Below are 14027 nucleotides of genomic sequence, written 5' to 3' on the forward strand. Positions count from 1 at the left end.
GCTCAATCAATATTTCCATGAACTAACATATCTAACAAAACAAAGACATAAGGCCTTATTTACTTCAGGAAATAATCTTGAAAATTAAGGTATAAAAATATTATATACAGTTGTTAAGGTATATCTAATGGTATACCTTGAATCTGGCCTTTATGTATCTTTAATTATGAGTAAGCAGTTTCAAAAACTAAGATCCAGTTAGTACTGCACATTTTCAGTTACTAATTAGGAAGTGGCTTAGACGCTGAGAACATCTGGCTTATTTTATAGCCTCCTACATAAAATAAAGATTTTGATCTCTTTTTCTCTTAATTTCTAGCGTGGCAGTAGATCAGTATATGCTGCTTCTAAATTTATTGGCATGATTTGGGTTACTAATGAAATATAAATTTGAGATAGCTAAATCAATATACTGTGAAATGAATAGTTTCTGTATCTCTCCTGAAATGCCTTTCATTTCAGCACCTCTTTCATTCTGCCTTGTATGATAAATCCACATGATTGTCATCCCATCTCTACTGTTAAGTTTTTCCAGTATAGAACCAGTGTCTTAATCTCTTTGTTTCTTCAATATTCTTTAGTCAATAAAGAGTCTGTAAGGTCCTTGGGATTCAGTGGTGAGCATGAGACAAGATCACCATCTTCGCAGAGCTTATGGAGTGAAATTTTAGACAGTGAAATATTCACAAGTACAGTTAGGAACAATATACATCCATAACATACCATGGAAGCAGTTGTCAATGTTTGTTAGCAAGATTTTAAGAAAAGAAAGTAAATTTCAAAATAAGAATCTACTATATCTCTCAATAAAAAGCTGACTTATTGCTTCATTTTACCTTAATATCTGTGTTAGCTGGGAAACTGTAGTCCAACCACCCTGGATACGAGAACAATCTTGAGTGAGGACCAAGAGGCAATACTGAATGAGATCATAACAATATATATCTTGTTTGATTTTCTTCAACTCTGAGCTTCCTAAAGGTGTGTTGTTTATTATTTCTAAGGCGAAAGGAAATAAGATAACTTATTTATGCTCAATAAATGCAAGAGCTATCTGTATTTCTGTAAGTTGAAGAAAAACTAAAAATACATTAAAAATGAAGAAATCACTGCTTTATCACAATGTTAAGATTTCACTGAACAAATTAAAAACAAATGCTAATATGATAGAATTTGTTTTGTTACTTAAATTAGCCAATCACAAAAAAGATTTTCTTACCTTTTAACTTCAACAGTATAACAGGGACATTCTGCTCAGGACTTTTTGCAACTTCAGCAGCCAGAGATAAGATTCTCGGGTCTGTACCTGTTGGCTTCATTTCTCATACCACCTATATTTAACAGAATCAGAAAGATAAAGGTCAACAGTCCTTAGTTAGGTCATCCCCTAAACAACATATGAAACATAAACGGCAATAGCTGGGCTTGGTTTGAAAAGTGAAAGTTAGATTTCTCTCATTTCTTCCTTATAGGAAGAAACTTGGATTTCTAAAGTTAGAGATTCTTATACCTTAGTGTAACAGCTACAGTCAGTTCAGTTCAGTCACTCAGTCGTGTCTGACTCTTTGCGACCCCAAGAATTGCAGCACGCCAGGCCTCCCTGTCCATCACCAACTCCCGGAGTTCACTCAGACTCATGTCTATCAAGTCTGCGATGCCATCCAGCCATCTCATCCTCTGTCGTCCCCTTCTCCTCCTGCCCCCAATCCCTCCCAGCATCAGAGTCTTTTCCAATGAGTCAACTTTTTGCATGAGGTGGCCAAAGTACTGGAGTTTCAGCTTTAGCATCACTCCTTCCAAAGAACACCCAGGACTGATCTCCTTTAGAATGGACTGGCTGGATCTCCTTGCAGTCTAAGGGACTCTCAAGAGTCTTCTCCAACACCACAGTTCAAAAGCATCAATTCTTTGGCGCTCAGCTTTCTTCACAGTCCAACTCTCACATCCATACATGACCACAGGAAAAACCATAGCCTTGACTAGATAGCTAAAGTGGGTACTGCTTATTGTGCACTAAGAGTCCAAAACTGTGCTTGGTGTTTCACACTCACTCTCTCTAATCTGCACAACAATACTAGGTTAGGAGTTCATTTTCTTTTATCATGAAAGAGAAAGTGTGCAGAAAAGAGCTAATCCAAGCCTGTGTGTGTAGCACACAGCTTGTGTGCCTGTGTGCTTAGTCGTGTCCAACTTTTTGAGGCCCCGTGTGTAGCCTACCAGACTCCTCTGTCCATGGAATTTTCCAGGCAAGAATTCCGGAATTGCTATTGGGTTACCATTTCCTGCTCCAAGGGATCTTCACAACTCAGGGTTTGAACCCACATCTCTTGCATCTCCTGTACTGGCAGATAGATTCTTTAGCACTGAGTCACCTGGGAAGCCCAATACAGGCCTAAGACTGCTATCATTTTCAAAGGTCTTCTTATAAGGCTGGCTCTTGGCTGGTGTCTAAGAACTTGGATTTCAGGAGGTTTCCATCAATTTCTTAATATTAGTGTAGTTCACTGGGCCTAAACAATGTGGTTTATGTTAAACACCTGCTTTCCTTCCTGAAGTCTGGAATTCTGGTATATGGTAGCAGAGGACACCTACATGACCATCCTCCAATAAATACTCTGGTCACCAAGTTGCTAGTGAGCTTCCCTGGTAGACTATACTTTAACACATTATCACAATTAATTGCAGGAAGAATTAAGCATTATCCTATGTGACTCCATTGGGATAGGGCTCTCTTGGAAGAGAGTACCTATTTTCCTCTGAACTTCACCTCATGTGCCTTCTCCCTTTGCTGACTTTATTTTGTGTCCTTGTAGTATAATAAATCATAGCTATGAATATAATTATATCTTGAGAACTATGAGCCCTCCTAGCAAATCACTGAACCTGAAGTTGGTCTTGGGGATTCCCAACACATAATTCAGAAATTTTATTATAAAATAACCAAAGCTTGTTTATAAATAGTATAGTAAACAAAATCAATTATCTTAAAAAAAAATCCACATCCTAATTTAATTTGTTGCTAAACCTTTTCTTTAAAAAAAGTTTTAAGGCATCCAAAGCTCAAAGAAACCATAAAAAATTATAGATGTTATTTATATAACATAACATTGTTTACTTTGAATTAAGCACTGTGTGAAGTGCGTTCATAAGCATTATCTCATTTAATCCTTACAACAGGACTATGAGACAGAGCCTTTAATCATCTCCACTTTACAGATTTAAAAAAAAGTAAAGTTTGAAGAAGAACCTTTCATCGTTCCACCAACCCTCCTCTATGTGGTAGAGTAAGTATTCAAATACAGATCAATATGACTTAAATTTCCATATCAATGTTCATTATATCCCCTCCCACATAAAAGAGAAAAAAACATGAAACATATTTCCAAAAACCTATTTCTAACTCACTTTTTATGCTAATACTCTTCATAACTGGCACCATAGTTCACATTTTTGGTCATAATATAGGCATCCAGAAAGCATTCCTTATTAGGTAAAATATTAATTATAAAAAAAAAACAAGTTTTGGAAATATTTTTTTAAAAAGCCTAGCACAACGCTTGGCACATATAAGGCATACAACTTTCCAAGAAAGTGGACAGAGTTAATCTCATTCTTTCCAATAGCTGTATCATGCTATGCTTCCTTCATAATAGTGCATCAAAATATATTTAAGCATCTCCTCTATTGGAAGTCATTCAGAGTGTATGCCATTATAAGGAATGAGGCAATGAATATCAAAGTACATGTCTTATGTACTCATGATAGTTCTTTGTGGGATGAATTTTCCCTTCAAGTCAAATGGGTGGATGGCAAGATACATATTTTAAAATTTTTTTCATTAGACAATAAACTTTCCTCTAAAATGGATGTTCCAATTTATATTTCCAGCAACAATGTTTAAAGGTGCTCATTTTACTAAGCCATTAATAGTAAATAATGTTATATTTTGCATTTTTGTCAATTCGCTAGGTGAAAAATGGTATCATCTTTTAATTTATGTTTCTTTGATTATTAGGGAGGTTCAACATTTACTGGTTTCACGTTTACTGGTCATTTCTTTTTTTTTAGATATTTTCTATTTATACCCCTTAATTTTTCTATTAGCTTGTCTTACTGCTTTGTAGAAGCTTTAAGCTTTTTATACATGGATTAGACACCCTTTATCTTTTACATTGGTTGTAAACACATTTTGGCTTCCTGGGTAGCTCAAAAGGTAAAGAATCTGCCTGTAATGCAGGAAACATGGGTGTGATCTCTGGGTTGGGAAGATCTCCTGGAGAAGGGCATGGCAACTCACTCCAGTACTCTTGCCTGGAGAATTCCATGGACAGAGGAGTCTGGCAGGTTATAGTCCATGGGGTCGCAAAGAGTTGGACAGGACTGAGGGACTAACACTTTCACTTTCATAAACACTTTATCCTTGTCGGCCATTTATTTTTTAAAGTTTAATTATGTTTTACCAAAGATTTACAATTTTTATGTAGTCAAGTATAACAATCTCTCCCTCTATGACTTCTACCTTTGGTGTCATGCTTACAAAGGTCCTTCCTATCCTAAGAGCTAAAATATAATCTCCTAAATTTTTCTACATTTTTTACGATTTTGTTTTATTTGTATCTTCATTTACTTACAACTTAACCTTCAAAACATTAAGTTAGTTTTCTGAATGGTATATGATAGGAAGCTATAATAAGGTTAGATGAAATTACAGATTGGTGAAAAAAGAACAAATGCACCTAGCTTTCATAAACTCCTGAGGTAATTTATCATGAATGGATACAAGAGAAGCAACCTGTCACCTCAACATATTTTTGGATTCTATCTAGTTCATTAATCTATTTCTTCCTGGGCTAGCTAGTACAATATAGCTTATTTAAATATATGTTTAGAGAAAATTCACATTAGAAGGTAAGTTTCACAAGGGCAAAACTCATACCATTCCTGGTGGCTGCCTTCTTATCTCCTTGATACACTGCTATATTCCCAGAGGATAGACTAGTACTTGGTAGGTGGTAGGTACTTAATATCTTAATATTTATGTAGATTGAAAGAATGAATAAACACACAAATTTGGGGTATTCCAAAACTTCAATCTCTTGACATCTTCTTTTACCCTTGTTATACGATGGAAACTTTAGATTTCTGCTGTAAAGCCTTTTTAAAGTAAAGCAGACTTATAACACTGTTCTTGATCTCTGGTTAACATAGTAAAACATTACTGAAACATTATCATCATCACCAAACAAGCACACGGCTCTATGACAGAGGTAAGGGTCACGAAGATTTTATACAGGACAGATTCTCAGCTCACATTCAGGTTAAGAAAGAAAAGTGTCCACATACTCATACATATACATATGTAAAATAAAATATTTAATTCTATAAAATATGTTAAATGTCAAATACATGATATAGATAAGGATGAAAAACATACAGAGTCAGAAGACTGGGCTTCCATGAACAAGCTTTCTAACCTGTAAACAAAATAATAGTTCCTACCTCTCGGAATAATTTAAAATTTGGAAAAGAAGGCAGCCACCAAAGATGGCCCTAAAATGTTACATGACAGTCAAATCTCAAAAACAATAACCATTCAGAGAGCTTTTACTTTATGACATTGTTTTAAATGCTTTCTTGTACTACCTCATTTAATCCTCTGAAAAAGTGCAAGTTATAAGAACCATTATTTTTTTCCAAAAATTTTACTGATAAGCATACCTAACTTTGGTTCACACAAGTCACTCTGTGGAGTATGAAACTGGGGTTCAAACCCAAAGATTCTGGCTCCAGAACCTGAGCACTTAACTACCACAGGAAACAGTCTTAGTACACTTTAAAAGAGCAGAATTTAGATAAGCAGATAGGCTGAGGCTGCCACGTTCATCTTCCTGCCTGGAAAAATATATGACAATTTGGAGAAGGGAGCAGTTAAGAAAGGGAGTTTTCAATCACTTTGAAAAGCCACCGCTGTTATGGCAACCATTTGTAAGCTTTCTCTTGGGTGCTTCTCCTCTAATACAGCATATCTGTCATCTTTACCCATAAAGTCATCAACTTTATAGACGGAAAAAAACAAAAGACATTATTTTTCAATAATTAATGCTATTACCCTGTTGCCAGAGCAAAAGGTCTCTGGCCTTGATCTTCTGGGTATCTCTTTTTCCAGGCCGTGCCCTTAACGCCAAGGATCTCTGTGAAAAAAAGAAATAAGAAGGCAACCCAATGCAACCTAGCTGCAACTGATCCTAAATATCTGCAGTTCCTAACTCTGAATCTTTATCCCCGCTTCTTAACAACCTCCCCTAAACCGCTCCCGCATCCCGGTATTAATACCACCTGGAACTTCCTTAGGAACAAAAGGCCAAATAACAACTGCTGAGGCCACAGCGTCGCCTCCAGTCAGGTCCATAGACTGCGCTCTGAGGCCACGGGCTCCTTTACTTCTGATTCTAGACCCGGCTTTGGCGCTACCAGGCCTCAGACAAGACATCAGGCCTCGCGCCCACTCTCCGCCCCTCCCCCTCCTCAGTTTCCACACCACATCTCCTCAAAAAGGCCGGTTCTCCCTCTAATAGCTCCTAAAAGCCCGGTCACTTGGTCCAGAAGCCTGTGGTCCTGCCCTCTGGGTATCCCGGGGCCGCCTCCTTCCCCAGACGCCACTTCAAGTCGGCTACCTCATTCCCGCCTCGCGTCGCTCCACCAGAGAACTCGGCTCCCAGGGCGTACCTCAGAAGCTCGGCCTCCCGGGGGCTGCGTGCGTCGCAACGCGTGAAGCGGGCGCAGGGACCAGGAGCCTCGTGGGCAAGGGGCGGGGCACCCTTCCCCAGGAAGCCAATCAGCGCCCAGTGGGACGGCGCTCGGCTGGCGCGGGGCGGAGTCTGTGGTGGCTGCACTGGTAGCAGCAGGCGCAGCTGGTTCAAACAGGCTGAGGTGACAACTGGTAGTCTGCGCCAGCGGCAGAGGCAAAGTCAGAGCCGCAGGAGAAGGATGAATGGAGCAGCTGGACCTTCGCATATTGACAGCCGCGAGCGAGTTCTCAAGTTAGGGGGCAGTTTTGAGAAGCAGCCTCGCTGCGCCTTCCACACTGTGCGCTGTGAGTGAGGACGCCCGAGGGGAAAGGGAGGATTTCTGGTTTCGGGGGTGCAGAAGCACAACCCTCTCCAAGTCATATTCGAACAGATCCTCTTATTCTGTGAGAGAATGGGGTGCCCTGTGCGACCCGCTGCTTTAGCCGTAAAGTGCTAGGGGGCCGGTGGAAGCAGGCAGATGGAAGCCGCAGGTGTGGGTAATTCTGAGTGGAGTGATTTAAGGGAGACCAGCAGGGCTTCCCTGGTGGCGGGAGACCTGGGTTCCATCCCTAGGTTGGGAAGATCCCTGGAGGAGGAAATGGCAACCCACTCCAGGATTCTTGCCTGGAAAATCCCCATGGACAGAGAAGCCTGGCGGACTACAGTCCATGGGATCGCAAAGAGTTGGACACGACTGAGGGACTAAGCACGACAGCAGGTAGAAAGGGACGCTATGTGGGGTAGGTCTGCAGAGGCGACTATGGATGGAGTCAGAGCTGACTGGTGGCCGATTCAGAGGTGGAAAGGAAGGTACAGTTGACCCTTGAACCACGCAGGGGTTAGGGGTGTCGATCTCGCGCTGTGGAAAATCCACTTATTGCTGCCTCTGCCTCAGAAACCAGGGAGTCGATATACGACTCACCCGAGGTCCAGAAGCGGAAGCCGTTGGGTAGAATCAGACTGAAACTTTAGTGTTTTGATTCCGTATATGTGACCTCTAATGGAACACATGCTTCTCCCATACTTCATTAATTTAAAGATCTGTAAGATGAAAATACAGGTACTCTATTTAGTGGGGGAAAATTCCGCATGTAAGTGGACCTGTGAATCTCAGCCCCGTGCGTGCGTGTTACTCAAGGAACAACTGTAGTAAGGTGACAAGTGGATGGGGGGCGGGGGGGCAAAGGGAAATGGGAAGGAGAATGCCTTTAGGTTGGTAGGGAAATATTCTTTCCTGTCTTCACTTTTGGTGTCTCTGACTGATGAGGGTTCTTAGTGTATTTCTGGGGAAAGATTTTTTGATCATTCTTATATCTGTATCTCTTTTGGACCCCTGATTTCATTCAGTCATCTATCAAATACTAATGATCACAGTATTGAAGGGTGCACTATTAATTTATTAGAAAGCTCTTTTGTCCTCTGGAACTAGTTTTGATACATTTTCCTCTTTTATGTTGTTGAGGTAGGAAATAGAACTCTTTTGCTTTAATAGTTGGATGGTGTAGATTCCAGGAAGGAAATATAATATATTATGATTTGATATGTAAAACATTCATTCTTTGCATAATAACCCTCATAGAATTATAGAGTGGGAAGGAAACTTTGAGATCATTGAGTCATAACCTCTTATTTTTCTGTGGCAAAATTTTAAAGTAGGTATTTTTTTCACTTCCTCTTGCCCTTCGTTAGTGTCTCATCATTCCACCCTTCTCGGTCATTCTGTCGTAAGACTGTTTTAGAGATCTTTATAGTTTTTGCTCTGAAGTGTTTCATGCTTTGTTAAAACTCACATTCTCCTTAGGTTTACATAGTTGTACACAATCTGATTATGGTAACTCACAGTGAAGATAACAAGAGCCTACAGGTTTAACTCTCCAAGGATATATTTTTACATTTTATGAAAGGGTTTTATTAAGCAAAATTAATATCCAGTTGATAGAATAAATGGAGGAGTATTTGCAAACAGATCCTCAACACTGACTCTTCTTTACCACACTTTATCTAGTGAGACAGCTAGTGCTGGCTGTGCAGTTTCTCTCCTTCTTCAGTTCCATTTTCCAAAAGTATGGTAGAGTTTTATCTGGTTTCTCCACACCTTTCTCTCAAATAATATCTTCCTTCTCCTTTCCTCTTCTTTCTCAGGTTTCCAGTCATCATAGTATTAATTTTTTAAATTGTGTTTTAAGATTATACACATTTGCTGAAGACTCGATTTTCCTGACACTTGGCTATATCTTTTTAAGGGCGTAAAACCCAAATTTAAGTGAAAAAGAAATAGACTTCAAAAAGCACTTTGCAGATGCCTTAAAGTCTTTTGTTTATAAAAGTTCTCAAAACGCTGGAATTGTGTCTTCAGAATCAGAGTATTGGATGATCCATTACAAGAATGAATATAAACAAAACAGCAACGGTAGTAACCACAGTAAACCCAGGTGTTTGAATATACTTTTAATCCTGTGGAAGACATTACAAAGGTGTTCAGCCCTTAGTTTTTTTTTTTTGTTGAATCAGACAGAACCTTTCTAGATGTATTAAAATAAAACCGGTCATTAACCTTGAGGACTGGTTTACTTCCTATGTGATTCATACCCCATTAAGGACACAGAGTAAGTGATGAGACTTATTTTTTAAAAATTATGCATTTTCTTTCTAGAAATCAAAAATGTTTATTATTTTTAATTATCACTACTGTGCATAAAGATATATTTTTTCTGAAGGAGATTGATGGAGAACTGTTTCTATTTTTAAAAAATATATTCATGTTTAGGCTCAGTAATGAAGTAGAACAGAAATACACACATAATACATTAATTTCAACTTTTCTGTTAACTATGTAATTTAGAAAATTCACTTTAAATTGCTGAGCTCATCTTATCTATAGAATGGAGCAATAAATTTAGCATTCTCTCATTTTTTATTAAAATTATGAAATATTCTTAAATTGATAGATATGTGAAAAATACTGAAAAATATTTTCAGTATCAGTTTTACATAATGCTCAAAGCTTTCATTTATCCCCTAAATGTAAATATCTTTATAATCTTCTAGGGATTTTAACAGTTAAGGTTGTGAAATACATATTAAAAGTATTATAATTTTTAAGACTATATATTAGCATTTTTAAATAAATAAAAACCATTTATTTATTTTAAAAGTTTTAATTGAAACAAAGTTGACATATGTTAGTTTCAGGTGTCCTATATAATGACTTTATATTTGCATACATTATGAAATGATCACCACCATAAATCTAGTAACCATCTGTCCCCATACAAAGTTATAATAATGTTATTGACCATGTTCCTTATGCTCAATACTTGTTTATTATGTAACTGGAGATTTGTACCTCTTAATCTCCTTCTGGGTTGGCCTAATTATAACAAACACTCAAATCATTGTGACTTGGAAGAAAGTCAGTCAGTTCAGTTGCTCAGTCGTGTCCAACTCTTTGTGACCCCATGAATCGCAGCACACCAGGCCTCCCTGTCCATCACCAGCTCCCAGAGTTTACCCAAACTTATGTCCATCAAGTCGGTGATGCCATCCAGCCATCTTATCCTCTGTTGTCCCCTTCTCCTCCTGCCCCCAATCCCTCCCAGCACGAGGGTCTTTTCCAATGAGTCAACTCTTCGCATGAGGTGGCCAAAGTATTGGAGTTTCAGCTTCAGCATCAGGCTTTCCAATGAACACCCAGGACTGATCTCCTTTAGGATGGACTGGTTGGATCTCCTAGCAGTCCAGGGGACTCTCAAGAGTCTTCTCCAACACCACAGTTCAAAAGCATCAGTGCTTCAGCGCTCAGCTTTCTTCACAGTCCAACTTTCACATCCATACATGACGACTGGAAAAACCATAGCCTTGATTAAACAGACCTTTGTTGGCAAAGTATCTGTTTTTAGGTAATTGGGTAATTATGCCTGTTCAATGCACTTAGGTTTTGGAAAAACCTGGATGTGAATTCTGACCTTCACTGCCTATATATGTAATATAACTTTGGGAACATTCTCTGAGTTTTCAGTCTCAGTTTTTCAAATGTAGAATGATAATAATAGCATTTACATTTCAGAATTTCAGAATTAAATAAGACAGTGTAAACAACCTAGCACAGTGTTTGGTACATGGTAGAGTATAAATAGTAGTCACTGTTATTCTTGAAGGTTGTATTCAAATGTGTATGGGAGTGCCAGTAAATGTAATTTATTTAGACTTTCAGAAAGCATTTATCAGGGCTTGGCAGTAAAACCTATCAAAAGATAGTCAGCATGTGGTAGGGAAGATGTGGGGTGCTCTATAAATGATAAACCAAATGCTTAACTGCAGATGCCTCACTGGGTAGAAGAGTTTGAGTAATAGGACTCACTAGAACAAGTGCTGAATTTGGGCTAGCACTGGTTTTGCAATTTATATCCAGATAAGTGAATAAAGATTGAAATTCCTAAGTTTGTACATGACACCATTTTTTGCTGTCATAAAATGATGAGCTCATGGACAGTGACTGCAGGAAGACTGTGAGGCACCGAGTGGAACCATTCCTAAAAAAGTGGTAAGCTTTGGTGTGAGCAAATATTCGAGAGGACACTAATGAACATTTGATTAAAATCATATTTACAGTAATGTTCTTCTGATTAGTGTAGTATAATGGAAAGGGTATGTGTTTTGGAGTTAGTTGAATTAGTTCAAATCTTAGGAAATAAATTTATGATACTAATTGTGGGCTCCTTTGTGAAGATACTGACATTTTGTGATGCTACAGCCAAAACAGTCAAAAAGTAACAGAAAAGTATTGAAAACAAAACAGGAAATGTTTTTCTACTCTTAATGTGGTATAAGTAATTGTGTTGTAAACTTGAAGAAAATAATACAGGCAAAGGAAATCCAGAGAAAATAAACAAATGATAAAATTAGTAGTGGGGTTTCCAAACCAAGAAAAACTGAAAGAAATAAACTTTTTAGTCTGGAATCATAGCAACTTAAACATTAGAAAACATATGCAAAGGATGACATGAGATTATTCAACAAATTCTGTAATTTTAGAGCTCTATTTAACCCCATGAAACACAAAAGTTGCATACTTTAAAAGAAATTTATTGTGTGAGGTAAATAAAAAGATAACACTTCTTAATGTAAACAAGTAAGAAGTGGAATTTATTAATTCCAACAGTAATCATTAGAAATGTAGATTCAGAGTAGTTCAGAATAGTGTTGATAGACTTATTGGTTATAAATTCCAGCTTATCATTAAGCAAAGCTACAGGTGTGTTGAGTACATTTCTGTATGTTATATGTATCTCAGATATTATAGGCATTTATTCATAGTCTTTTAAGGGCTTGTGAATCCCTTGAAATTATATAGTATTTGATATATTTTTTCATAAATGCATTTTTATGAAAACAGGATCTATAGCTGGTCTATAATTTTCATCAGATTCCCAAAGGGACTTATGACTATTGCTCATCTCCTATCTCTAACCCCCAGACACACGCATATATACAAAAGTTCAGAGCTGTGGATCTAAGGCAAACAAGCCATATGTATAGAAGGGTAGAGTATAATAGAGAATGGTGTGGTCACTCACCTAGAGCTAGACATCCTGGAGTGTGAAGTCAAGTGGACTTAGGAAGCATTGCTACAAACAAAGCTGGTGGAGGTGGTGGAATTCCAGCTGAGCTATTTCAAATCCTAAATGATGATGTTGTTAAAGTGCTGCACTCAATATGCCAGGAAATTTGGAAAACTCAGCAGTGGCCACAGGACTGGAAAAGGTCAGTTTTCATTCCAATCCCAAAGAAAGGCAATGCCAAAGAATGTTCAAACTACCATACCACTGCACTTATTTCACATACTAGTAAGAATATGCTCAAAATCCATCAATCTAGTCTTCAGCAATATGTGAACTGAGAACTTCCAGATACACAAGCTAGATTTAGAAAAGGAAGAAGAGCTAACATTTGTTGGATCATAGAGAAAACAAGAGAATTTCAGATAAACATCTACCTCTGCTTCTTTGATTATGCTAAAGCCTTTGACTGTGTGGATCACAGCAAACTGGAAAATTCTTAAAGAGATCAGAATACCAAACCACCTTCTCTCTCTCTTGAGAAACCTGTATGCAGGTCAACAAGCAACAGTTAGAACCAGACATGGAACAACTAATTGGTTCTAAATTGAGAAAGGAGTACATCAAGGCTGTATATTGTCACCCTGCTTATTTAACTTATATGCAGAGTACATCATGCAAAATGCCAGACTCAGCCAGATTCATAGCCCTTAAAAGCTTATGAATAAATGCCAGACTAATGGCAGAAACTGAAGAGAAACTGAAGAGTCCGTTGATGAGGGTAAAAGAGGAGAATGTAAAAGCTGGCTTGAGACTCAACATTTAAAAAAAATTAAGATCATGGCAACTGGTTCTATCACTTCATGGCAAATAGAAGAGGAAAAAGTGAAAACTGACAGATTTTATTTTCTTGGGCTCTCAAATCACTACAGATGGTGACTGCAGCCATGAAATTAAAAGACATTTGCTCTGTGGAAGGAAAACTGCCAAACCTAGATAGAGTATTAAAAAGAAGAGATATAACTTTGCCCCCAAAGTCCATATTGTCAAAGCAATGATTTTTCCGGTAGTCATGTACAGATGTGAGTGTTGGATAATAAGGAAGGCTGAGTGCTGAAAAATGGATGCTTTTGAATTGTGGTGCTGGAGAAGACTCTTGAGACTCTCTTGGATTGCCAAGAAGATCAAACCAGTCAATCCTGAAAGAAATAAACCCTGAATGTTCACTGGAAAACTGATGCTGAAGGTGAAAGTCCAATACTTAAACTTGATTCAAACAGCCACCTGATGCTGAGAAAGATGGAATGCAAAAGGAGAAGGGGGAGACAGAGGATAGATAATTACATAGCATCACCAACTCAGTGGTTATGAATCTGAGCAAGTTCTAGGAGATAGCAGGGGACAAAGGGGCCTGGTGTGCTACAGTCCATGGGGTCACAAAAAGTCGAACACAACTTAACGACTGAACAAGAATAATAGTGGCTTGAGTTTCTGAGTTATCTTTTACTGGCTTCATTACTTAGAGGAGTTCACCATCAGTAAAATTTGGATGAGAATATTAAAATCAAAATGTTGTTGTGAAGATTGAAAGTAATGATATATTATAAAGAAAAAGAATCAGTTTTTAAACACCAAAATAGAGATTATAGATTTATAGCCTACTGGCAGATTTTGACTTTAC

At 38.0% G+C, this 14027-nt stretch overlaps 2 protein-coding genes across 7 annotated transcripts in view; one reads left to right on the top strand and one right to left on the bottom strand.

The window, feature by feature from the left end:
• Window positions 1–6803, bottom strand: part of IQCB1 (IQ motif containing B1) — a 42303-nt gene extending 35500 nt beyond the window's left edge. For 2 of the 5 annotated variants that reach the window (XM_069554795.1, XM_069554831.1), the window contains exons 1-4: window positions 6675–6803; window positions 6110–6191; window positions 1220–1331; window positions 837–999 (exon numbers count right to left, since the gene is read on the bottom strand). In XM_069554795.1, the coding sequence (XP_069410896.1) occupies window positions 837–999; window positions 1220–1319 (263 nt within the window). In that variant the 5' untranslated portion in view covers window positions 1320–1331; window positions 6110–6191; window positions 6675–6803. The remainder of the gene's footprint in view (window positions 1–836; window positions 1000–1219; window positions 1332–6109; window positions 6192–6674) is intronic. The other 3 variants (XM_069554804.1, XM_069554821.1, XM_069554813.1) reach the window with 3 other exon arrangements.
• A 55-nt stretch (window positions 6804–6858) lies between these two features.
• Window positions 6859–14027, top strand: part of EAF2 (ELL associated factor 2) — a 52433-nt gene continuing 45264 nt past the window's right edge. The window contains exon 1 of one of the 2 annotated variants that reach the window (XM_069555181.1): window positions 6859–7093. In XM_069555181.1, coding sequence (XP_069411282.1) covers window positions 6988–7093 — 106 coding nt within the window. In that variant the 5' untranslated portion in view covers window positions 6859–6987. The remainder of the gene's footprint in view (window positions 7094–14027) is intronic. The other variant, XM_069555172.1, reaches the window with a different exon arrangement.

This window comes from Ovis canadensis, chromosome 1, assembly GCF_042477335.2.
Source record: "Ovis canadensis isolate MfBH-ARS-UI-01 breed Bighorn chromosome 1, ARS-UI_OviCan_v2, whole genome shotgun sequence".
NCBI classification, from domain to species: Eukaryota; Metazoa; Chordata; class Mammalia; order Artiodactyla; family Bovidae; genus Ovis; species Ovis canadensis.